Consider the following 26,096-nt stretch of genomic DNA (forward strand, 5'->3'; position numbering starts at 1 on the left):
AGAGAAGGTACTCCAGATCCTGCCCTAAGGCCTTGACCCCACTGACGGAGCAGGAGGGCGAGGCTTACCTGGAGAAGTGCGGGAGCATCCGTCGGCACACGGTGGCCAACGCTCACTCGGACCTCCAGCTGCTGGCCATGGCCTCCATGATGCACACGGGGATGGTGGTGGAGGAGCAGGACACGCCTGACAAGTGCCTGCTGCTGCAGCCCAGCTGCTTCGGGCACCGGCAGTGCTCCAGCGAGCCCAGCATCGCCGACGGCCCCGAGGCAGCTGCGCCTGCAGCCGGCAGGCAGGACCCTGCTGAGCTCAACTGCACCTCTGTCTGCTAGGAGGAGGCTGCCTGAGGGTGGAGAACTGCGTGCACCACGCTGGACAAAGGGCTGTGTCATCCCTGCTGGGAAAAAAAGAGAAAAATAGGAATTTGGCTCATGTCATTGAAACGAGCTCGAGGGTTCATATGGCTGAGAATGGTAGCTAGATATTTTCTTTTACCAGCCTGGGATCATTGTTGATGGAGGTACCAGGCTGCTCCCAAGTGACCACTGAGGGTGGCAAAGTTTTGCTGTTGAACAGCACAGTCTGCCTTCTGTAAGCTTTCTCTCTCTATTAGTATAAACTTTTTTTGTGTCAGGTTTCCTTCTTTTTCTTTGGTATGATACAAATTGAGTTCTTTCTGCTTTTCTCCATCTTTCCCAATTGTGCTGCTTCTTTGTTCTTTGTCCCTGCAGTGGAGGCCTCTGTGCTCAGTGTTCTTTTTGCTTCTGGTGCTTTGTGGTGAATGCTGAGCACTTCATTTCTCTTGTAAAGTTGAACTCAGGGTTGAAGCCATTTGCATCCTGCAGGAGGATCTGCTGAGGTGGCTTATGAGAGAAGATCCTTCATTTTGCTTCCCATGGGCATGGATGAAAAGTCCAAATCAGAATTGATCAGACTTTTTTTTCCCAGGCCCGAAGAGAACCGAGCACATGTGGAATCTGAGCTGAGTATTTCATATATAGTTTATTTGGTTCCAGTCATATTCTGGGGGTTCTGGTATAAATTGAGTGCAAAGGATGGCTGGGGTGTGTAAATTGGGTGCAAAATATACTGAGCATCCTGGCATTTGGCATCAATTTGCTCTCAAAACTTCAGTGGTGATAGGGCTATGATGAAAGAGAAAATCAAAAGGGTAGGAGATGTAAAGGTGCTTCTCAACACTGGGCCATTGTGACTCCAGATCAGGAGGTGATGATCAGTATTTCATCCTGGGCCTACCCTGGTACTTGTAGCACTTGTGGATTTCATGAGACTGAGGATAATCAGCGGGGTGTGGAAAGGAGTCCTGGCTCAGTGTATTCATGAAGTGCTCCTGACCTCCAGTGGTATCTGACTCAGTGCAGTATTGCTTTTAAGATAAAGTGAGGGCTCTTTGCAGTCTTTGGTTTTGTTTTTGTTGTGAAGATTAGGAGTGGGTCCAGTTTGCAGATGTTTGTGTCAGGCACTGCAGCCTGCAGTGTCTGCTTTGTAGCATCACTTGGTACTCCAGTGCTGCTTCTGTGGGGACAGAGCCAATCTGTTTGAGCTGTCCCTGGGCTGCTCTGCTGATGTCTTGCTAAGCAGATTTGCAAGTGTTATTATAGGCTTAGAGGTGAACTGCAGTGCTGCCTTAAATGTCAAATCCCATTGAAAATATGGACACAACACAACTACCACTTGAATCTACTCCAAGTGGTACTTGGTAAATAAGTATGTCTTGACAAGGAAACAGAAAGTTAGGATGAGCCTTTGGGTTATTTTTTTGCATGCTATGACATTAACTGCAGAATTTTCCATGCTTGTGTTAGGCATTAAACATCTTCTGCTCCCCTGGCTGCACTGGAGCACAGCTCTGAACCTGCCAGGATTTGGCATTAGTAGCACATGCAGCAAAAGGAGAGCTGATTATTATATGGCAAAAAGCATCAGAAATACCAGCTATGAGCACAAGCCATGCTGCCTTGGTAAATGAGGCTGTTGCTTTGTCTGCTGTGCTTTGCAATGTTGAGACAGGTACTTGGAAGAGCCTCCTTTTCCTTCTGTCACTGGAGCTCTTGGCCTTTGGGGAAAGAAACAGTGGCTGGATCACCAGCTGTGCTTTCCACGTCAGGAGAAGAGGTTCAGTGGTGCTGGCTGCCTCCTCTTCCTCAGAGCACCCACAGTCCAGCAGAGGCCAGGAAGATGTGCCTTTAAGCAGCATTCCCTTCAGGTGGATTGTAGGATAAATTGCTCTCCTGTTCATAAATGGGACTGACCAGGCCAGCTTAGTGCCATCTGCCCCAGGGCAGCCATGGATTGTGGTGGAGCTGCAGAATCCCTGTGGTGGCAGCCACACCATGCTGGCCTCACCTTGGCACAGTCCCTCCAGTGTGGGGCAGATGATGGATGATGTCCTGCTCACAGTTAATTTCTTCAGCCCTTGCTGTGACTGAGTCTTCTCTTAGTCACACCGAGGTGTGTGGGGAAGTGGTCACCCTGCAGCATTTCAGTTCACTCTCATGAATGCTTTTCTTCCTTCTGTTTCTCCTGTGACCCATTTGCCTTCTGTAAATACCCAAATCATTTCCATCAGAGAGCAGCACCCTCTTTTATGGTGAAAACTAGAACAATGTATTTATTTCCTGACATATTCTTGGATCATCTCTAGGGCTAATAGGAATTAGTCCTGGTTTTAACTTGAATTTCTTTTGTTTTACACGTATGTCTGATTTTAATTATTTTGGTTTTGTATCTGTTACTTTGCAAAAATTTGCACCAAGCCCTCTGAATCATGCACTTGCCCCATTGTTTTGTTTTTATGGAGAATTAAAGCTGGTGGCTTTACTTTGTGAACTGAAGTAAACACAACCTGTTCTGTAAACCACGCTGAGTTTATGGTCATGACCACCACGTTTACAGCCATGTGAGGTTGCCCAAGTCTCTGCAAGTGCTTTTCTTTTACAGGCTGGGTGAAACTGAAGGTGGCTGGCAAGCTGTGCCATGGTGGCAGTGTGAGGCTGGCCTGGAAGGGCCCTGGGAGCAGCTCTGAGGAGCAGTGCTGAGCAGTGCTGAGGAAGCTTCCAGTTCTCTGGAAGCAAAGACCCTGTCCCCATGCCAGAGCTGCAGCATGAGGAACACTTGCATTTTGGATCCAGGGTTCTGATTTGGGCTTGCACTGTGGTTGCTGACCGTGTCACATGGCTGTGACAGGGCCACAGGGTGGATCTTTTCTACCCTTGTGGTCACCAACTTGAGAAAGCCTCCTGGAGGAGCTGTCAGAACGGGAAGAAGGAATTTCTCTCACCACCTTCTGAAGTCTGTTACCTTCTACTTCAGTAATGACCTAGACTGAGCCACTTCTCATCACACTGAATCTGTCTTCCCTTTTCACTCTGTCTCCTTCTTAAGGTAAGTGATTTATTCTGTGTCCATGCAATTCTGTCATAAACTTATTGATGGGGCTGTTCTTAGTACCACAGGCCTTTTCCCTGATATTCCCCATAGCCAAGCACATGGTTTTATTGTCAGGAAGCAGAGCTGCTTTTGGTCCTAGCCACATGAACAGCAACTTGGTTTATTTTTTAATTTTTTATCAATCAGAGAACTTGCAGTATATCTTGCTGGCACTGATGGGAGCAGGGTGAACACTGCAGGGTTTGGGTTGCCTTTTCTTTTTAGGTCCAGGTTCACCTGGAAGGCCTTTTGGCACTTGCCACTGAGTCAGCAGATGGAAAATATTTGGCTCTTTAGAGGCAGCCTGTGACCTCCAGAGGACAAACTGCAGCTCTAGTGAGAGACCAATTGTGGTATTTATGGTGTGCTTAGTTATGCAAACTTCTTAATTTTGCTGTAGTCTCAGAGCAGCAAACCTTCCTAACTGGATTCCCTGTTCCTTCCCAGCCTGGCTCCTTCCCCATGGCAGCAGCAGGACTCCTGGGCCTGGCAGAGTGCAGCTCCCTCACCCTGAAGGATGTTAGACAAAGCCCCCAAATGGGTGTCTGAGCTCCTGAAAGTGCCAGGCTGGCTGCTTCCCTGGCTGCCCCTTCCCCAGTTGGGACAGGTCTGCACAGAGCCAGCACCACTTCCCACTCAGGAAAGCAGGTGAGAAAACGAGACCCACCCTGGCACAGATTCCCCACAGTGCCCAGGGAGTTTCCCAGGGGTACCTGAGCTGGAAATTCAGCCCACGGTCAACATTCTCTGTAGGAAAGTCACTGCAAATTTTCCTGTTAATTAAAAGTGTGAAGGGCAGGGTATTTGGTATTTCCTTGAGCAAAGAGGAGGTAATTAGTCATCCTGTTCATATTTCAAATATGGAAAGTGGAACTGGCAGGACAAAAATAGGTTAAATGGGATATTCTTGCTTGCCCACACGTTTGGAGAGGGCTTTCTCTTCCCCCTGCTATCCCAACAGCTCCAGGTAAGGGCACCAAGCATTCAGCTACATAAACAAAAGCTTTAAAGCAGAGGTAGCAGCTTTTAAAGCAACTTTCCAGCAAAGGTACAGCTCATTCTCATCAATGTGGTGCTCGAAATGGTATTCTGTAAAAGAAGTGCCACATGCCACCTGAGAACTGGCTGCCTTTTATTCATTACTTGCATCTGAAATTACCTGGAGTACCCTTCTTAGTTATTTCCACCTGGGAGAGCAAGTGCTGTATCACTGTTGTGCCAGTTTACATCTCTCCTTTGTGTGAGTTCCCCCTTCCAGGGGGCTAATCCTGCCCCAAGCCCTTCTTCAGGTCTTGTGAAAGCTGTCCTAAGTCCACAAGGAGTGGCAGCTCAGATGTTTGAGTAGTTTGGATACATTTCTCCAAACCAAGTGATGAAAAGAAGTGACAACTCCAGTGCATAAGTAAGTGAACTGAAAATTGTCATTATTTATCAACAGTTGCTTGCTGTGCATGGCAACACACTCTTGGGGCCACAAATATGGACTTGTGTACAGGAGACTCACCTGTGTGGGAGAGAGCAGTAAAGAACAGTTATATGCAGGTAAAGGAAATAGCTGGCTAGATTAATCTTCACCTAAATAATTGGTATAACAGAAGGTAGAGGCTTAATTGTAGTTTGATCACCAGACTTTGCAATAAGCAAAAGAAAAGCAGACTCATTAAACAAAAAGATAATGGCTTGAAGGGTCCTACCTATCCTGAACTCCTGCCATAGCACAGAGCAGATTTTCAGTAGCTGTGAATTCCAAGAGTATTCAGGGAGTTGCTGTTTGAAGTGTCTCTCATTTGGCTTCAAAGCTAATTCCCACTTATGCCAAGAGCTACTTGATAATTCTTGTGGCATAATTATTATAGACTGTGCAGTTAACAACTTCTGTTACATTGGAAAATAGATTGGAGTCAGAGAATAATTCTTTCTGACCTTGAAATTTATGAGGACAGCTGTATTGGCTCACACACAGGACTTTTCTGTGGTTGTTGAGTTGTTTTTGTTTGTTGGGTTGTTTTTTTAACTTTTTAAAAAACTTTTTTATTTTCTCTTTCTTTTTTTTTTTTTTTTAAACCTGAGAGAGTGAGTTCTGTTAGAATTGCTTGGGCTTCTCAAAGACAGACCAGTTACAAGACATTCAGTCTTGAAGTCAGTACTGCAACAGGACTACCTAGAAAGTGGCAGAATTTATTTATATTAAATGTCAGTTAGAAACCACAGACTGTGCCGCAAATCACCTGCCCTGCAGGCCTCTGAAACTGATTTACACCCATCCCTAGTAAGCCAGCCCTCTTTTTCACTGGGGATTTTTAATCCTCTTCACACGAAAGGCTTATTGACTAACATATCAATGGTTGTTAGAGTAGAAACTTGTTCACTTTTGTCCCCTGTGTATTTGTCTCATGGCTTCACTATGACAAGTGCTAAACCTGTCTTTCTTCAGGTACATCTCAGGCGGTTGGATTGTGTATTTGCTGTGTGGTTGGATATAAGAGATGAGAGGGTGGGAGAAGCTGTTCTGCAGGAGAGAACTGACAGTATGTGTGAAAAGTGCTTCTTAAGTGGTATATGCACCACATCTACAAAAAAACCCTCTTCTAATATTTTTTTTTGTGGGAATGAGAGAAGAGTTCTGATGTGCATTTGGAACTTTGAATCTCAGAGATTCAGAACCACTGTCCATTAGAAGTTTGAGTGAATGTAGAGGATTTCTTGTGATTTTCCCCCATCCTGTTGCTTTTTTCAGAAGACAGCAGTGGATGGTGATTACGTGCTGAGCATGGCTGTGTTTGGTAGTGCAGATGCAGCTCCTCCATTCAGCCTGTCACTGAATGTCATCAGTCTCTTCTGGCTCTTAAATGTTCAACACCTCTCTTCCCTGGAAGCCCTGCAGCAGCCTGGAGATGTGGGACCCACAGTCCTGGTTAAATGCAGTGGCACCTCCTCAACAGCACTGTGTTAAGGAACCTTTCCTGTCTGACCATCCAGGAGCTGCTCTGGCAGTCACACTCCCACCCCCTGAGCTGTGGGAAACCCAGACCTGAGCTGGTGAGGAACCCTTTTCTCTGACTGTGAGTGTGAGCTGTGCAGCAAGCCAAGAGGGGCACCCACGGGGTTACTGGAGCCATCCACTGTGAAGGGACTTTGTTCCCAGCAGGGACAGTCTGGAGTGGTGGGACTGTGACTGCCAGAGTGACTCCTGAATGGTGAGACAGGAAAGTTTCCTTAACAAATTCAGGGAAAAGGAGTTGCCACCATCCAGCTATTCCCCTGTCAGAGAGTGTCCTGTAGATGTTAAAAAAGTCCTGCTCTTTGAAAGCAAAGTAAATGCTGCAGTAAATGAGACCTGAGAGCATTTGTCGTGAGCCTCCTCCTAGCTTATTGAAATGTATGAGCTGCTGTGAGCAAGACACCCACACTTGTCAGGCAAACAAACAAAAAAGCCCATTTTCAAAAGCTTATTTCTTTGGCTTTATCCAATGCTTAATCTAATCCACTGTTTGTCTGCATCAACATAGCTGTCCTTCCTTGCCTGGGGTTTACAGGAGAGGAAATTGTTCAAGATCTGGACCTCTCTCATCTCTTTTCTTTTTTTTTCCTGATTAACTGTGGTGGTTAGCTGATTGACTCACAGAGCTGGTGATGCCTTCAGAGGGCAGCAGCAGCCTCTCTCCACTCCTCCTCTGGCTTGGCAGTGCTTACAAAGACTCAGCTCTATATGAAATAGAGAGTGAGGTCCGTTCAGCAGCAGACACTGCTGTTTGTGGAGAGACCAGTGGAGCAGAACCAGGCCTTTGAGGGAGTGACTATTTACTTTGCAGATGTGCTCTTCCCATGTTGCTTGTTTGGGATTGTCCTTATTGGGGAAGCCTCCAATGGGCTTTTGAGAGTCTTAGAGGAAAGCAAATTTGTCCCTGTCTCTTACCCTCCAAGCCTGCCCTCCCTTCCCCAGGCTCTGCCTCTGTCCCTGCTGTGTGCACTGGGTGCTGTGGAGCCTCTGGCTCGGGTTGTACCTGGTGTTACTGCAGAAAATGTGGGTTTGGGAGGAGGAGGAGAGCAGAACCCATGGGCCAAGCCCTGAAAGTCTTTTTTGCAGCGAGGAGTCCAAAACTGAACACAGGATTAGAGATGTGGCTCAAAGGAACTATGAGTAAGTACAATTCCATGGGAGAAAGGCTTACCCACCATTTTACCCTTTCTCATGCTGGTAAGGACATCTGATGGTGTTGGATGCACAGTTCTGGCTCAAAAACCTGAGGACAGTTGGACTGGACTTGTGCAATTTTGTTAGAATTTATTTTTCATATCTTTGTTTAGATACATTATTATGTATTATACATGATCGAGTTATAGTATACATTTGTATATGTTTAATACAGTACATCAATATAATACTACATTTAATAAGTTAAAACATGTCTCTTTATGTATATATTTTTTATTTTTGTATTGAGTTTGTTATCTTTATAATTATTTTATTTATCTGAGACTATTACAATTGGACTGAGAATATACAGGAACCAGAAATAGGCAGAGGTTAAAATATGGCTCCTTTGCATGCACACCTTGGCTTCCACTGCTGTTTGAAAGCAGCCAAGAAACCAAGAAATCCACTGAGGCTGTTCATGGCTGTCCTGGGTGTTTGGTGGTCTGACCTCCCTTTTCCCAGCGGTACTGACTTACCTTTCAGGATAATTATATTCCAGGACAATTTTATTTCTACCTATATAAAGCCTAAATCCCTTCCATTCCCAGAAGATCCAAAAGCACACACTGTACAGATCACTGAGATGAAGTTAAAATATTCAGTCCCTGCATTTTATCTAGAAGGATGAGTACAGGCACATGCCCATGTAAAGGACTTTTGCATGAAGAAACTCAAGCTCAGGGAGTTGTTTCTAGAAGGTGAATCACACTGGAGGCACTTGCTTAGGCAAGTCTAAACTCCACACTGTGAAGTTTATCACATCTGGGTGTGATACTGAAACTAGGAACACTTGTATGTGTCACTTTTCCCTGGCAGTACCTTCACTCCTTAACACTGTTAGCAAAGGCCAAGGTCATACCTGACTGAAACTATTCCTTTATTGAAGGCAGCACCAGAAACAAAGTTAAATCTTGGAGAGAAACAAGTCCATGAAGGCAGGAATACCAGAATGGAAATACAGGTGCTAACTCAAGCATACAATTGTAGGATTTAACTCCTGGACTTCACACCTTCACCTGACACCTGCTGTGTGAGCACATAGAGAGAGGAGCAGCTGCTGCTGAAGACAGAAGGGGAAACCAGCAAGTTACTAATACTGGTTTGTAGCAGGAGTCAGGACTCTGCACATCAGGTGAGACAAGGAAAGGTTTGTATCGTTGCCTTTTTCTCCAGTGTGTCAATTATCAGCTGAGTTTCATGGAAATCAGGTTCTGTTTGAGAGGACTAAGAAACTGAAACCTCACATTTTTGGACAGTTTATCACAGGGCTAGAAAGATATCTGTCCTGCTTCTAATCAGCTAAGAGAATGGAGGGTTTTTTTTTCAAAACTGTCAGTACCAAAGTGCTAAAACACCGCTCTGTTTATGCCTTGTTCCCTTCACTGCTGAGTGGGATAAGTCTGGACAAAAGCCATGGCCTATGAATCCATTCTGCCCCAGGCCAACACCTGTCAAGTCAAACCAGGTACCTCAGTGAGAAACTCTCAGCTGCAATCTTCAGGCCCAGGGGTAGACCAGAGCTTTTCCCCTGCTTCATCAGCAGGTGACTGGCTGCAATAACCCCCCCTGGTGTGGCAGAGCAGCCAGCTCCTGGAGGCAACAAAGGAGCAGTGTGAAATCACTGAACTCGGGAACACTCTGGCTGCATGGCCTCAGAGATCACTCAGAGCACAAACCAAAAGGAAAAGAAGGCTCATTAGTTGAGGCTGGGACTGTGGCTAATAAAGAAATTATTTTCCTATTGCACAATCTCCTCCTTGCACACAGTTTCCTATTCCATGGAAGAGGAGAACCCCCAGCCAAAATGCATCTTTCAGAGCTGTGAAATGCAAGTGGTTGTTTCAGTGCAGTAAACGTTCAAAGAACATGATCACCAGAAGAGCAGACAGGGAAGCAGGGCCCCAGTATTGGAGCAGAAAGATTATTTTCACTATGCTGTAGCTCAGTCTTTATTTGCTCTGCATTCAGCATGCACTAGCAAGGTAAATTTTTTTTACAGGGTTTTTTTTTTTTGAAACAGAAAGAATTGCAGTCTTTTAGCAGTGTTGAGAAGTGGTGGCAACTAGGTCCACTTGGGATAATACCTGGGTGAGGAGGGACTCAAGATATGACCACACTTCAGAATCTTTCTGCTTTTGCGCAGACAAGAGGAAATGAAAAAAAAGAGAGGAGAAACAAGGACAGTTCTGGCTGGGGATTGGCTTTTTTAATGCTGTTGCAAACTGGAAAGGACTACAGAACTACCATGAGCTCTTCACCCATTCTGAGCCCTGACAAGCTTAAAATAACTTGAGCATGTATCTGCCTGTGTGCTCAGAGATTTATATTTATCAAGGTGGTTAGGTTTAATTGTAAGAACTTAAAACCAGTAAAGGGAAAAGATCTGAAGGCCACAGCTCCTTACATTTGGTACTTCTAGGTCACTAAGACTAGGTCAGGTCTTAGTGGTGATGGGTGATGGCACAGGGGTTGACTCAGTCCAGCTGGTCAAACTCTCCCTTCCAGATGGAGTGGACAAAGGCTCAGTGGTGGTAAACGATGAGGGTGAGACCAGTGCCAGGGGAATGTTTCCTTTGGTTAAGTTTTTGTGCTAGCATAAAAATTTCCTATTTCAGTGGTATGAGATTTTTGGGTTTTGGGTTTTTTTTTTTAATCCCAGATGAGTAACAGGCACAATTCATCAGCCCTCTTACTCATTTCATCCAGACAGCCCTTAGACTCCCTCTGCACCATTTTTGGTCCAATAACCTCCCCTTGTATTGCTTTCTATCTGCTGCATATGCCAATACACTTGACCTTTTTCAGGGCTAATTCAGGAAGTTTTGTTGACTTCTGTAAATGCTGTCTTGGAACAGATGAAATAAGTCACAGTTCCTAAATGAGTGACAGCACAGAAGAGCTGAAGTTTAGCACAGTGTAGTAAGGAATGGCACAGGGAGTTTCTCTTTCTTGCCAGAACAGCTGGAGTGTTGGGCTCCTGCTTTTTGGCGATGAGGAAGGTAGCAAAGCAACTGGTTTGGCACTAGTTAAAGATTTTAGCTAAAACACACTCTTCTTGTGAAGTTACTGCAATGAACTGGTATTTGTTCAAGAAAATATCCAGTCAGAGTTTCCTGGTCCATATCTAGTTCAGCCATTTTTTTTCAGAAATGTACAGGTACATGTACATTTGTACTTACACAGGTGAGAACACGCTCCTGTATCGCTGCACTTCTGCTTCTGCACATGGACTTTCCATTCCTGGGGCAGCTGCAAATGCCAGCTTTTCCTGCTTAAAAAAAAGGTTATTATTACTGTATCTCATCAAATGATGATTTTAGTGCATTTAAAATATGGAACACTAAAAACGGATTAACACAACAGATAACCAATGTCTGAGCAAGCCTTCCTGTCCATTACTGATGGAAGCTATTAGGACCAACCTGGATGAAAGACAAAGTCATAATTAACTTGACATTAACATCACATTGCTGCAATACCACTAATGTTACTCAGAAGAATCTTAAGACTTTGAATATACCTTTCTGCAGATGCTATTAAAAACAGATCCAGACTGAGATAAATCAGAGATTGCAATAAAGATTGTCTGTACCTCTCTTACTGACAGAGGAATTCCCTCTAGTTTTTGATCTCAGTCTCTTGCAACAAAGTTTCAGCCCATAGTTGCTTTTATGACAAATAAAACAAGCAAGCAGATATGGCCAGAGAGGTGATAGTGTGCAGCTTTTTTGAGAGTTACATCTTAAATTACAGGATGATTATGAGAACACTTAGTTTATTATCTATTACATGAGCTGTATCTTCTAGTAATGAATAAAACTATCAACACTCATTATAAATGCCAGAAGGTTTTTATCATGAAATATATTTGCTTTCTTGATGCTATATGATACCACCCATCTCTAAAACCCACAAGATAGAGAAACTACCAGAGCAGTCCTGTACCAGTTAATATTTTTGAACAGCCCTCCATATGAATAAAGATACAAGGTGCAGTGCACAGTTTAATTAGTTTATTTTTTAAAGTTCTGTCAGAAATAAAGGTGTGCATTAATTAGAAAATATATTAAACTATAAACCAATTCATCCAAGGCAACAGGAGTACTTTCATTTTGTTCAAATGCAAACCAATACAAACCTTTAACATTGACACAGAATAATCTTTTGTATCCATCATCAATGGATCTGGTCTGCTGCCATCTCTAAATAACAACAGAAAGGTCACCCTGATTTCATTTCATTAACAAGTTAAATCCTTTGATAGCAAACATGACCAGACACATCATAAGACTGCTTAAAAAACAACTCTATACATCTCACATTATCTGAGCTCCCACATATACATTACATACCAACATTTCTAGCAAAATAATTTTCCCTGCCCTGCAGGGGAAGACATTCAGAGGGAAAGAGATAACACGTTCATAATATATTACAATTGGAAAATTTGTGCCATAGCAGCTTTGCAAATACACGTACTAAGAGTCGGTGACTTAAACCATGTTAAAGACAACAGACATTTGGAAGATAAAAGAAGCTAAGCCACTTTTTAAACCACCTTGAGATCTAGTAATGCTGCAAAGCATTGATTTACAGAACGAAACCCCACTGCTGAACAAGTTACACAGGACATGGGTTAATCAAATATCTCTTTGATTGAGAGACAACTCAATGCTGCAGACCTTTCTCCTTCCATTTTAAATAGTTATAGCAATTATACCTCAGTCCACCACGGTAAAACAAGTTCTGAAAAGAAGATTTGAAGAAAGGGGGAAGAGGAGAATGGAACAAGTATTTGAATAAATATTTCATAAACATTTATAATCTTTTTATGACAGTAAGATTTAACTGATACTTAGAAAATTATCTCTGACAGTCTCTCGTGTAATACTCTTGATATTACAGTAATTTGTCATCACTCAGAGTTCTAGTTGGTAGTATAAAAATACAAAACCAATAGAATAGCAGCAGTCAATAAAGAATCCATATTACTGTGGCCAGTACAGAATTATACATGCAGTAGCCTTCTATTCCCTATTGGCTTGTGCTATTGTACAACTTTAACCTGAATCATTTAAATCCTGCCACCACAGGGAGTTTCCTCCTCAGAGGCAGAAGTACATCAGATCTAGCAGATAAGGCTTGAAGCAAAAATTCCATTCAAAAGTCAAATCTTCAAAAGCAAAGAAAGTGTTAATGCATTTAGTGGGTCTTGGGTATAAATGATTTGAACAGAGAATAAGGACATTTTTCTCATTTCTAGGGTTGAGGAAGGACCTGGAGTAGGAAGAAGCTCTCAAATTACGAGTGTTTTTTCTGCCTCCCCCTCCCTTCCCTCCTGTCCCCCCAAAAACAAGAAGAGAAACAAAAGAGAATGGCAGTTTTAGAGCATCTTGAAAAAACATGGATAGGTAGCACAGCCTGAAAATGGAGAACCTGTGTACAGTGCCTTCTGTGCAGAGTGGCTCTGTGCACTGCCATGGACATTGACAGCTCTTGGTTAAAAATGGCTTTACTGGGAATGCTCCAACTGAAGACACTCCAGAACAATTCAGCTGATAGGATGAGGCTATTCTTTATAAAATCTACTTTGGTTTTAAACCTGAGATCTTTCCCTATTTTGAGTAACATATGCTTACCTGTCCCCTAATGACAGAGAATCAACTGAAGTCATCAACAATGAACTGCAATTACCATTAGCCAGGAAGTTCATGTTTCAGTAGTGACAATACTCCATTGAACACAAGCCCTCTTCCATCTAATAGGTTCTAGTAGCAGAAGAAATTTTACTCATCTGGATTTGATGAACAAAGTGGTAGGTTGGATCCTGGAACTTTTACCTCTCATGCAGGCAGGCAGAGTATCCTCCCAAACCACTAAAGTATAGTAGTCTTTCTTTAGTCTTTTATATTAAGCAATGCACCTTTTCCCCACTGGTATTGCTTTGATGATGCCAAATAGTTGGAACACTCTTCAGTATCTCTCAAGCTGCAGTGTCTCCAGTCTTTAGGTTGTTCCACTAGCTTGGATAAATAATACACATAAGCTCATGCATCTTTAGTTCTTTCTTCAGTATCTGGACATGTACTTAGGTTATGGGATGAACAAAACTTTTTTCTTCCCTCCTTTTAAAGACAAGATTCAGAACTTTATCAGCACCATGAAAGTTAAAATTTTTAGCACCAGTGTACTTGAACTACCCAGCTTTCACTGGTCAAAACTAACATTTACATGGCATACAACCAGTACAGAAAACAATAATACACACAGCATTAGGAACCTCTTTGACACAGTGAATCTAGTGTTTGATAAATGAGTAACTATGAAAGCCAGATTTTCTTTCTAAAAGCAAACAGGATTACAATTTTTCATCACACTGTTGAATTAATAGGCTTTCCTTACCATCCATATTGCTGAGTTGGCCCAGCTCCTATTGTCTAAAGGGACAGGAAATACCCACAGCAGTTGGATGCTGGTATGGCCAGCTGCCCATGGAGAATTCACAGGGGATGACTTGGGTACATCACCCACAACACCAAGAGATCACCTGAACAGATGCAGGTCACAAGTTCAGCTTTGGTACAAATTCAGGTTTCAACAACAGTAAAACAAATTCTGCATCATCCTCTCTGTTCAGTACATCCCTTTGCTCATGTGTGCACTCACAACCTGAAACATGTCCAGCACTAGAAGATCCCACCAGCACAAAGAGATTTCATTCAAATGCTAAACTTTCATATCTCTTGATGATTGTGGTTGACATTCTGGGTCTAGAGCACACACTTCTAGAAAGATTTATCAAAATAAAGAGAATTAGGGAGGAACCTTCAGACCACATTACAAATATTTCTTCCGTGAACTCAGCTCAGAGTCATTTAGTCTTCTACACAACACTACCTCGTACTCTGCATCAACATGCAACTTCCTGAAGGAGGAAAGGGTCAAAGCATCCCTGAACCCTTGGTGACATGAAAAAAAGTCTTAACCCTAACTTCAAACTTCAAGAGACACACAGCCAATTCAAAATTCTAGATAAGTCAATACAGAAACTCTCTTAACTTTCCCAAGCTCTGTGAAACAAACAAACAAACAAAAAAATCCCTCATCTTTAATAATTTCTTTCCTTCCTTGCAACAGCATCTATTCCAAGGCACTGAGGTGAAAAGACTTACAGGTCTATTTGATATGACTAAAGTTTTACCAAGCTGAGATGCACAGGTTCATGCAATAGGATTTTCCTGTAGGCAGTTAGGTTTTGATTAACACTTCATTTATTTAGCTTGCTACAGAAGTAGCTTATTATTTTAAGAGAGAACCTTACCAAATATTTAAACGTATGAGCTCATATAGAGAAAAATATACCAGCAACAACCAAGTTCCATTGGCAACTATGATCTTTTACAAACCCAGCCTTTGTGGACAATGAAGCTCTTTTGTGATCTGCGTGGATAAACATGAGCAAGGCTCCGTTGCTGTGGTTAAGCCTTGCGGGCTACATGGCTCCATCAGTGCTGCGGGCCTGGAAGCCTTCCCTGCGGACACTGCTCAAGTCCAGGCGCGTGAGCACCTCGCAGCGCACCAGCAACGTGTCGTCCTTGATGAAGGTTCTCTGCTTCAAGGTCTCCAGGTGCATGAAAGTCACATAACCAAAACCTTTCGGATTGCGGTGAATTGTCGGTCTCTGGAAGGCCAGTAGCTCTGGCTTGGTTTCCATCACCTCTTCATGGTTCTGCCTTTCTGGGCCTTCTGATTGATCCAAAATAGAAAGTCGGATGGTGCCTTGGAAAGGCCAGGGCAGGTGGCTGTCATATTCCCCTTGCATAGTATGCACAAACAGAGAGATATAATTAGCACAGCGCTGAGCAGTCGGTAACTGGATATGCAGGCGCAAGCACAGCTTGTAGCCAGGCTTCCCTGTATAGAAGCCAGGACTGTGCATCACTACAGGTCTCTCTTCTTCCTGGGCTTTCTGCAGTCCACTGAAGTTCTCAATCTTCCAGATATAAATACCATTACATTGTTGTGCCTCCATTTCAGTTATCTTTCCCTCCAAATTTCGTATAGTGCGTTTGAGTTCTGCCATGTGAGTGTTCTGAGTCTCCATTTTAGCAATGAGTTCCCTGATTTGGTGATCTTGCCTCACCAGCCGACCTTCCAACTGCTGAATAGTTTCCTTGAAGTTTTCAACTTCTGGATTGCAGTTGTATGCAGCATGTGACACGTGTGAGAAGAGGGCAGGCTCAAAGTGTAGGCCATTGATGAAAGGCACAGGATTTGCAGCAGTAACACTGATATTCTGAAAACTCTGAGCCATCATCCTCATGTGAACCTGAGTGAACTCCTGCATATGTCGTGCCAGTTCATTCCTTTGCATCTAGGATTTAAGAGATACAGCATTAGGAACACATCAAAAATCTAAAATCACATTTTAAATGTGGCTCTAAAGAAAATCAAACAAGTAGTTGCTTTTGCCATGTGAGAAAAGCTGCAGCGAATCAAGGACAAAGGTGTGACAAAATAGCACTTTACCAACGGAGAGCTCCAAATTCAGTATCACTGTTAGGAAAAATGGAAAAAGAAGTTCAAATACCAGCGGGCAAATCACAGAATCATTTTGGTTGGAAAAGACCTTTAAGGTCTTTGTGTCTTTGGCCTGATGTTGATTCAGCTGGGGTTCAAAAAAAGTATAGATATGAGGTGATTTCACCATAAAATTGTAAACCTGGAAAGTTAAGATAGAATTGACATGAATGACTGCAATATAAATCAGATATGTGCATTATTGTTTTTGTTGGCATGGGACTTTGGGATGTCACAAACATATTCTTGTTAGAATAATTATCATTAGTAATAGCATATTGTACAGTTGCATAATTCTATGTAATGCTTAATAAGGGAACCTTTGATTGTATTTTTACAGAAGCTGCAGCATCTCCAGGAAAACAACAAAATTTGAATTCTCCGGAAAAGACTGAGAACTGGCCTTTATAATAATATAATATAATAATATAATAATAACTTCTTATTAAAGGCCAACACCCACACTTCAAATGGAGGCAATTTTGAGTGAAAACATGAAGTATTTCAGTAGTACATACAGTGAGAAATAGGAACAGTATATTTCAAACTGTGCACCTGAAAGTAAAAGCAAGATATGAAGAAATATGGAATATTTTATACTGAAAATATTCTTGTCAAGTATTCCAAAGGCAAGCGCTGTGCATTCAGGGTCACCTTCTTGTTAATGAGCATTCATGATAAAAAAAATCAGGTTTTTTAGGAGTGATAATATCCCTATGAATCCATCATTAATTATGGTGTACACTTTCAGTAACACCGTTCAATTCAAAATAAACATATGCTGAAAGACTGTTAGTAACAAATTACTTAGAATTTTTCTGTGTTCTAAATTTGCTAAAATGTTCCATGGTACCAAATGGTGTATGAAAACTGCTGTGAAAATGAAGGGGAAAGACCCAATTTTACCACGGGGTATTAAAAACTAGAAATAAAGGTATTTAGATACCTAAAAAGGTATCTAGATTAATAATTTTAGAATTTAATAAAATTGATTTTCTTTATGGAACTCTAGGAGTCATAAGCGTACTTAGCTACAACTTTGGAAGAAATACTAGAAGCTACTTTTTGACATGAAAGCTGAGAAAACATGAAATAACAAAAGCAAGGTCATCAAGCAAATTGTTCACAGAGCTTTTTCAATTTGAAAAAGCAATTTTGAAATGCAATGTATCAACATGCACTGCTTTAGAATTAAGATACCTCTGAACAAAAAACCCACAACCACAAATTACTGAGGATTTTGGGTTGGAAAACACATTACAAAAGCGACGGACAAAATCATGCATAAAGTCTGCAATTCAGAAGGTACTGATAAAAGTCTTACCTTTTCAGGACACCCAAAGGCACTGTAAAAACATGGCACTGGGGCAGTAGGACAATCATTGTCATAATGGTTAGGCATCTAAAACAAAACAGATTTGATATTACTTCTCCATCAAGAGTATTTTCTTATCCAGATGGATTTTGAACAGAAAAGTTTAAAATGTACCTGAAGTCAGATCAGTTTATACCTATGGAAGTTCTTAAGGGAATACAGAAGTTTTGAACAGAAATGTTAGCTGATGATAGAAATTATAGATCCCACTTGTATGTACTGTAACAATTCATTGACTTTGTTCTTATATTAGGGCTCAGGAAGCATTCAGGTTTCCTTGCTAGACCAAACGCTTTTTGTTTCTAGCCTATCCTCCAGCCAGTTCACATTTAATTCCTTCCCTTCTGAAGGACTACTTGCACAATGCTTATTGTGTCACTCTTTATTATCATCTCAAAAAGTTAAATTTACTTCCATTTTTTTGTGGTCCATGTTTTCCAGATCCAGATCAGTCATCTCACTGCTCTGGATCCTGCCTATCCACTCTCCCTCAAAATCACAACAACTTTAGCTGATGCCTTAAGAGCCCTAAACAGAGCAAAGGATGATTCAGTGTTTCACAGGCAGAATCCCTGTTTATATAACCCTGGGTGTTTTCCTTGTTTAAATATCATGATGAAGCAGAAGGCTAATAAATACCAGCTGTTATTACAAATGTTTAGCATTCTTTGTTCCCCACTTCTGCAATTCATTATTCTACCTAACAACAGACTTTTTCCTTTGTCATTACTAAGCTCAATCCTGTTTCTCAGAGCATTTTGCAATTTTACAAGATCATTCTTTATTTTAACCCAGGCCATCAATATAGTTGCCATCCCAAATTAAACAAATCAATATTTATCATTTTTCTGCCAATGAAGTTGTTATTGAACAGAAGAAATAATAATGGCTATTACAACAGTAATGGACAAGCAGAATTCCAGCCAGCATCCCAGTTTGGTAGTGAATTTACTTATAGCTACTTTCCAAGAGTGGCTTTCCAAGTACAAAAACTCCCCCTCTCTGCCCAAATCAAAGCCTCTTCTTGTAATGTCAGCTATAACCACTGGCAGCTGTTGGTATTTTTTCAACTGCATCCATTTCAAGATTAAAGATGTGTAGCATGGCCCCTGTCAAAAAGCAGCACAGCTGAACAATGTGATGTGCAGCCAAAATCCTACAGAGGTTTGCCAGACTGCAACTGCAAGCTGGAGCAGCATTTAAGGGAGTATCACACCTGCACTGAACATTTTCAAAGAGGCAGAGAGTGATTTAGCAGCTAGTAGACAAACTGTATCTCCAAGTTTAATTTCAGATTAAAGAAGCACTGTAAAAACAAAGCATCTGACTTGGAACAAACAGAGAAAAAGGGAGTCTCTTACCTGCTCCCTGATGAGCACTGTGTTGCAATATTCACAATATATATTGGCAAGTGGACAGGTTTGGTCATGAAGCTTAAGTGATCAAACAGAAAAAAGAAAGGGGAGAAAACATCAGTAAAGTTACCCAATTTAAGAGAGGGCTAATCACCCTTGATCAGACATTAGATTTTTATTTATATACCTAATTTTGCATTTAGCTATATGCATCTGTGGAACAAAGAGAATCCCTTTACCCTAAACAGTATGTTTTACATTACTGCTTTTTCTTGGACTTATACAAGAGATTCATGAAGTTGCAGATGTTTTATTTCCTAAAGCTCTTATGCTTCAAAGAAATCTGATTTTAACCATAAGTTTCCAAAATTCATGTTCAATTGTACTGGAACTATATGAAAGCACTTGTTTGTTTTTTAATTGTATTGCTGGACTATATGAGGTACATTTGATTGACAATTCACAATATTAATATCCAAGAACATTCAATAGTCCTTGAGATAAAATACATCCATATAGAGATAAAGAAATGGTAACAGCAAAAGGAAAGTATTATCCTCACTATCACCCAAGTGAAAAATGCATAGCCAGAAGAAGAATTCAGAAATTATCTTGCTCTTGTGCGGCAGCAGGTTTCCCCAAAATAGTTATCTCCTGGTACATCCTCTCTCCCAGGCATAAAAACTGCACATGTAAATACTGCTTTTTGTGTACCATGGGCAGTAGATACAGCCTGTCTGATGGTAAGGTCAGAAATCAGTGGTTCTTACACAAGTCCACAGGTCTCCTCACACCACATGGTTCCACATAAGTTTGTACTCAAGGACAATCTCCCCCCAGCTTTTGCCTGTTCTAGGCTCATGTCCCGAGTTTGCAGCTTCTCAGCTGTGCAGCAGCACAAAGAGCTCTTCTAGACCAAAACCTTTCAGTTGGTTTTTTTTGTCTTTTTGTTTTTTTTTTTAACTGCTGTTCCCTTTCAAGTAAACCCATGTGAATGCAGGCTGACAAACTCAGACTCCTGCTACATACCTCTTTATCTTCATAGGCCATGGACGTGGCACAGTTTGGGCAACACACTTGACGCCTCGGACACTCTTGGGTCATGTGCTCCTTCAGACGGTTCTTTGGGAAGGTTCTTTGGCACTGTAGGCATTCCACAGTGGAAAAATCACACTGCAGCTGGTGGTCCTGCAGAAGGACAGAAGAGGGATTTGATACTTCAAATCAGAACAATCATCTATTTTCAAGAGAAAGCACAGTGCAAGACAAACGAATCACAATCTTCCCTTCATGCAAGGAAATCCTTATACACTCATGCTGACTCTATCAACAGCCTGTTACTGTCCCACTACTAAGGTCAAAGCTTCATATATTCAGATCTCTAAGAAAGCTCTCAGTAAAAATTTAGTTTTTATATTTATCCTTTTAATGGCATATATTATTTTCCAAAATAGTTATTTAAACTATTATATGTAGCTACTTAGAGAGGCTATTAAATAGTCTCTCAAAGTAGCTACATATACTAATTGAATATAATAAACTTGTGTGAAGCATGGACATAGCTGATCAAAGACAGACATGAATGATCCTCAGCATAAGGCTGCATTAGTAAAATTGTCATGCACTGTGATGTTCACTTGAGAATCACCCAACTACAATTAAATACTCATTAAAAAACAGTATGTGTAGTTATAGCCCTGAAAGAAAAATGCACGGACTCAGCATAAATGAGTACCAGATATCTATTTAAGTAACTTCAAATTTTTACTTGTCCATGAAAGCAAGGTTCCATATTTTCAAAACTACTTCTCACCTCTAAGTGCCTGAGCTCCATCTTCATACTGCAGCCCTTGTTGGGACATTTGACCATTAATGAAAGGATTTCCCGTTTGGCAAAGTTGTCAGGGAAAAGTTGATTTTCAAGCAGAATTTCATTGTCTACAGGACATTTGTGACCTGCATCTCTACAATGCAGAAAAGCAAGGAAAGATATTCCAATATTACCAACAGATTTCCAAGCACTTAATTTAAAATATTTTTACACCAGCAAGACATTAGTGGCCAAATAACAACACAGCAAGAACTTTAAAAACAATGGTATTTATGTGGCAATGGCCATAAAATATGAAATGAATTTCAGAAAAACTGGAAACACATGGTTTCACTGGAGGTGGCATGACTGGGGTTGTAGCACTTTTCAAACTCAAACACATTTTATTTGTACAAATGGCATGTTAAGTACTCTGGAAACAAACTCGAGGAATATGTAAAGACACTAAGAACTTACAGTCCTGTTTCTGCAAGTACTTAGCTCAAACATCAAAGAATATTTCACAAACTACTTCAAAACAATTACTTAAACTTTCTTAGACCTCCTCTCATTTGTTTCTCATTTTATAAACAGCCAAGGTGATCACAGCTAAGAAAAAAAGCAAAATTGTCTTTTCTCCAGACAGACTTCATCTGTTTGGCATTACATTACACACTGCTCAGTTTGTTGGTTTTGTTACACAACCGTTTGATCAGTTGGTCATCCTTCAATTTCATTATACAGCAAACAGAGTGAAAACCTCCAGACACAAAAATTATTAGTAACTATGAAAATTACACTGGACTTGGAATTGAGTGTTGCATCTGAAGCCATTTTAACAGCAAACAGACTGGAAGTCAGTGCTAACTGGTGAAGGTTTGGAACCTGATGGAACACGGATGCCTGCAATCTGCACAAGGTACCTAACAGCCTGTTCCAGTTCATCAGGTTCTGCCTACCTGCATGTACATACAAAAATCATTAGAAATAGAGTAAAAAAGGGAATCACCTCCATCAAACTTTCCAGTATCAGCTCATTCTGAAAAAGGGGATCCCCTCCATCAAACTTCCCAGTATCAGCTAATTATGAAATCAGTAGCCTAACATATTGATTCACAATTAAGTAATGCAGTTAAAGAACCATGAGGGATCAAAGCTCCTGAGTGCTAATGGAAACAGCAATAAAATGGAAAAGTACATGGGGTGGAAAAATGTCAGAGAGCACTTGTGGTGCAAGGATCAAAGGCCAGATCATTGTCACTGCCTGCAAGCACAAAGGGAAGTAGAACCTAGTGGGCTGTGGAGACCAGGAAGGAATTTACGTTCTTTGTTGGAAAAGGAAATACTTGCTCAGCAACTGCATCACCAACACTGCTAGGGGAAGTGGAGGTAAAGTTGCCACTTCAAAAAGAGGCAATGAACTTCCTTTCACAATTTTGCTTGCAGAGCAAGCTCACCACATGCCTGAGAATCATACTCCTAAACAAGCAGAAGAAAGAAAACACCTAGCTTGCCTTGTTTCAGAGGTCCCTGAGCTATGACCAGTGTGATCTTTGTCACAAGCTAGAAATGTTCCCTCACTTCACAACAGGAAATCAGTTTTCACAGGTATAGCTTAGTTACAAACACCTTGTTTAGTGGAGTATGAAGACAGCTCAATAGGCCTGCTGATAAGACAGCAGCTTTATTTCTACAAAGAAAAGCTAATCATAAATAAGAACAGCCAACAACAGATTAAAATGGAATAATGATTACCAAATCCCCAGTTTAAATAACAGTTTAAATAGCAGATAAAGGGAAAAATAGGAATGAAATGCAATTTTCCAAAATAGGAAAGTGTAGTAAGGAAAAAGCAGTAACTCATTTTAGCTTATTAAACAGGCTTCAAATACTATTTATAAGGCTCAGGATTGTGTTGAAAACACTGCTAAGATCCATCTACAAAGATGTTCCTATATATTTCCTGTGACAGCATTGAGTTTATGTGCCTCAGTTCTAGCTTACATTATAGTGAAGGCTTTCCTATGCTGGAATTATTTATCACAGTGCACTCTGCCACTCACAACAGTACCTGTGAAACAATAGCCATCTGCTACAAAGTACAATGAATATTCCTGTAAATTCCCTTGAGATTAAAATACAGGTATCAAGACTAAAGCCAGAATAATTTTGGAAGAAAAGCCTGCTCTGTGATTTTAACAAGTGAGCAGTTTAGCTGAGAAGCTGAGACAGTTGGCAGAGACTTTAACTGCAGCCATGCCAGCTGCTGGATGAACTGCCAGCACCCAAAGATGTCCCTGCTGCCCCTTGTTACCTCACAACTCTGCTTTTCCAATAAACAAAGGTTCTGATATTTGGCAAGCTCTACTACAAACCCTAAGTCAGCTTTGCCCTAAGATACAGGAGAAGACTGGAGTGAAATTGAATTAGCTACTGCGCCTGCAGTTAGTTCTTCTAAAATTTCCAGCAATATATTTTGTTGACAAGTAACATTGGTAAACACGTTCGTAGTTACTTAGGTAGATAAGCTTCTCCTCTTCCATGAATTATAGTACTTCAAAGCACTTCAGACAGCTTTATTTAAAAAGTTGCCAAGATTTTCTGGGAGGCAAACATTTACTGTGATCAAATCTCATCTAATCATGTCCTTCACACTGTAAGATCGAAGAGTCCAGTTTTTAAAAGGTTTTCCAATTATTTTTTTCTAGTTGCAGCTACAACTTCTTCAACATGAACAACTACAATTGTTTGTGTAAGTCACAAGAAGCAATTACTCAAAAAATGCTTGTCCATCCTTCATAATTTAAAATCCATAATCTCTGTGTTCACTTGAGTTAAGACAGTGGGGAAATGAGGAATAAAGAGAAGCAATTTTTCCTGGTCAAATGAAGGCTGTGACAATCACTCAGTGAAAAAAAAGCAGTACTTAGAGAATGTAAAATAACTCTTTCTGTTTTCATTTTAGTTCTGTAGAAGCTTCTCAGTACCTCAATCAATCTGGTACTGTAGACAGTACATACTGCAAATCAATACCATACTGTAGACACTACATAATCCAAATCAATAGCTTGCTCTATGGATACCAATTAAGCATGCAGTTCAGCCCTTCAGGGATTCAGAGAGATCTGGCACTTCAAGCTGTCCTCCCTGCTTTCACAAACAGTCACTCAAACTGTCCTCCAAAGACAGAGTTCAGTGGGGAATGAGGGAAAACTTTTACTAGCAATGAAACATCTGAAATATTACACTGATGGTCTACAGTCTCAAGAGAAAAAAATGCTTTCCACCTTGTTTAGTATTCACTGAAACACTCATCACTATTCATAGAAATGAAGTAAAATACAGAAAAGGTATAAAAGAAGCAGAAACTTCTGGTCATGCTCCTTTCCATGGAGAAATTCTTCCAGAGAATTTATGTAGCAGAAACTACAGAGAAGCCACAAAACTGTATTCAGAGAACATAACTGCTGGTATACTATTCATTTAGTGAGCTGCAAATGATGGATAGGGAAGAAAAATAAATGGAATACAACTATGGACAAATGGTATGAAAGACCAATAGAGAAAGCACTGTCCATTTTGCATGCTCTAAAATAAATGCCAGGGAAAAACACAGTAACACTGAAGACAGTTTAATGATCTTTACAAAAAGTGTGCAAAGTAAGGTTGAAAATGAGCCAATTCTACATATGGGTCACACAGAATTGAATATATAAATTCCTACCAAAGTGACATTTGAGCTATCTGAGCAATTGCTGAGAAAAAAATTTGGCTTATGCTGAAAAGGAAAAATCCTACAGCATAACATCTATCAATGTAATCCAATACTCACTCACATGTGTGGGACACTGATGACTTCATTCCAGGTTTAAGGCAAGTGCTCTCTACAAGGTACTCTCTGCCCTTTCTTGCCTTTTCAATCATCCATTTTTATAAGCCCAGCCTGCTCTTCCTTTGTTTCATACTCCCAGTCCCTCATATGCCACCTGGATTCCTCTCTCAATGCTTTGCTCACAACTATTCCCTCATCTTGCAGGTCAAGAGGGAAGCAGCTAATTTCAAGGGAAGAACTGAAAGCATGAATTGCCTTGTCTGCACCAAAAAATCAGGTTGTCTTTAGTTTCCTGCAGTTATCAAGGGAAACAATCATATGCAAAAGACAGGTAATTTTATCATCCTGAGATGGAAATGGAATTTGTTCAGGGGACTTGTCTACCTTTCCTTCTTTAGTTATTATTTGAAGTTTAATCAATTTTTTAGATTCATAAGCTGGGTAAATTTGTGAAAATGGCAAACCATCTAAATCTCATAAAACTTGCAAACTTGGAGTTCTATTAGCACTCACTGGTAATGCATTTTGGGCAGCTCTATTCAGTTTAGATTGACCTTAAACTGCTCCGCAACATGAATTTCTTCTTAAAACCAGCTTCCACGAGTTTTCCTTTACCTTATGGATTTGACAATGCACGCTTTGCAGAAGCGGTGGCCACAGGGTGTCTGCACTGCCTCCCGCAGGGCCATCAGACAGATGGGGCACTCATACTTGCTTTCCAGGGGCGGGTCGAACTCCACGTCGTAGCCCTGCGTCTCGTCGGAGAAGGAGGCGGGCGCGCTGCCGGCGGCGCTGCCCCCGCTGCAGCTCTCCTCCTTGGCGGCGGCGCTGCAGGCGCTGGCCATGGCCGCGCAGCAGCCGCTCTCCGCCTCCCGGCCCCCGCAGCTGCCCTCGCTCTGCAGCAGGCTCATGGCACGGCACCGGCCTGCAACAGGACAAAAGGGTGTGTTCGGTTAAAGTAGCTCAAACCCTCCCTCACAGCCCAGAGCAACATTTATTTCCAGCCAGAAATACTGGGACAGATTGGGTTCTATGCAAAATCACTGGCTTTGTTTTGTCCCCATTATATGTAGGAAAGGACACTGCATCCTGTCAGGGTAGTTCAAACACCCACCCCCCCCATGCATTTCCATAATCTCTTTCATACGACTATCTGATTTCTGTAAAAAGAGGAATGAATCATTCCTCTTTGTCCTTGCTATGTCTACTGAAGATGTTTCTTTATCCTTTCCATATTATTTACTTCTAAGACATTCAAATAGATTTTGTGGGGGAAAAATGCCATACAGAATTATATTTTCTTGGAGGACAACAGCTCAATTCCATAATCTCCTTGCAGTGTATATATCTTATTTAGCATTTTCTGTATCAAGCGATTCACAATATAGATTTCAAACTAACTTAGCTGCAGGAACACAAATAAAAGTCCAAGTACCTAAACCAAGCAGCTGATGTGCTGTAAATGAAATTCAAATATACAGCACTGCTGATAACAT

The 26,096-nt window shown here is 41.3% G+C and overlaps 2 protein-coding genes across 11 annotated transcripts in view; one reads left to right on the forward strand and one right to left on the reverse strand.

The window, feature by feature from the left end:
• The window catches only part of PRR5L (proline rich 5 like), a 51,697-nt gene extending 38,710 nt beyond the window's left edge, over window positions 1-12,987 (forward strand). For 5 of the 8 annotated variants that reach the window (XM_077179992.1, XM_077179993.1, XM_077179994.1 and 2 more), the window contains one exon: window positions 1-12,987. In XM_077179992.1, coding sequence (XP_077036107.1) covers window positions 1-332 — 332 coding nt within the window. In that variant the 3' untranslated portion in view covers window positions 333-12,987. The other 3 variants (XR_013182743.1, XR_013182744.1, XR_013182742.1) reach the window with 3 other exon arrangements.
• Window positions 11,647-26,096, reverse strand: part of TRAF6 (TNF receptor associated factor 6) — a 22,069-nt gene continuing 7,619 nt past the window's right edge. For all 3 annotated transcript variants that reach the window (XM_077179990.1, XM_054635196.2, XM_077179989.1), the window contains 6 exons: window positions 25,216-25,525; window positions 20,772-20,922; window positions 19,988-20,146; window positions 18,965-19,036; window positions 17,553-17,630; window positions 11,647-16,022 (listed from right to left, as the gene is read on the reverse strand). In XM_077179990.1, coding sequence (XP_077036105.1) covers window positions 15,141-16,022; window positions 17,553-17,630; window positions 18,965-19,036; window positions 19,988-20,146; window positions 20,772-20,922; window positions 25,216-25,511 — 1,638 coding nt within the window. In that variant the 5' untranslated portion in view covers window positions 25,512-25,525 and the 3' untranslated portion in view covers window positions 11,647-15,140. The remainder of the gene's footprint in view (window positions 16,023-17,552; window positions 17,631-18,964; window positions 19,037-19,987; window positions 20,147-20,771; window positions 20,923-25,215; window positions 25,526-26,096) is intronic.

The sequence above is a fragment of the Agelaius phoeniceus genome, chromosome 6, assembly GCF_051311805.1.
Source record: "Agelaius phoeniceus isolate bAgePho1 chromosome 6, bAgePho1.hap1, whole genome shotgun sequence".
Taxonomy (NCBI): Eukaryota; Metazoa; Chordata; class Aves; order Passeriformes; family Icteridae; genus Agelaius; species Agelaius phoeniceus.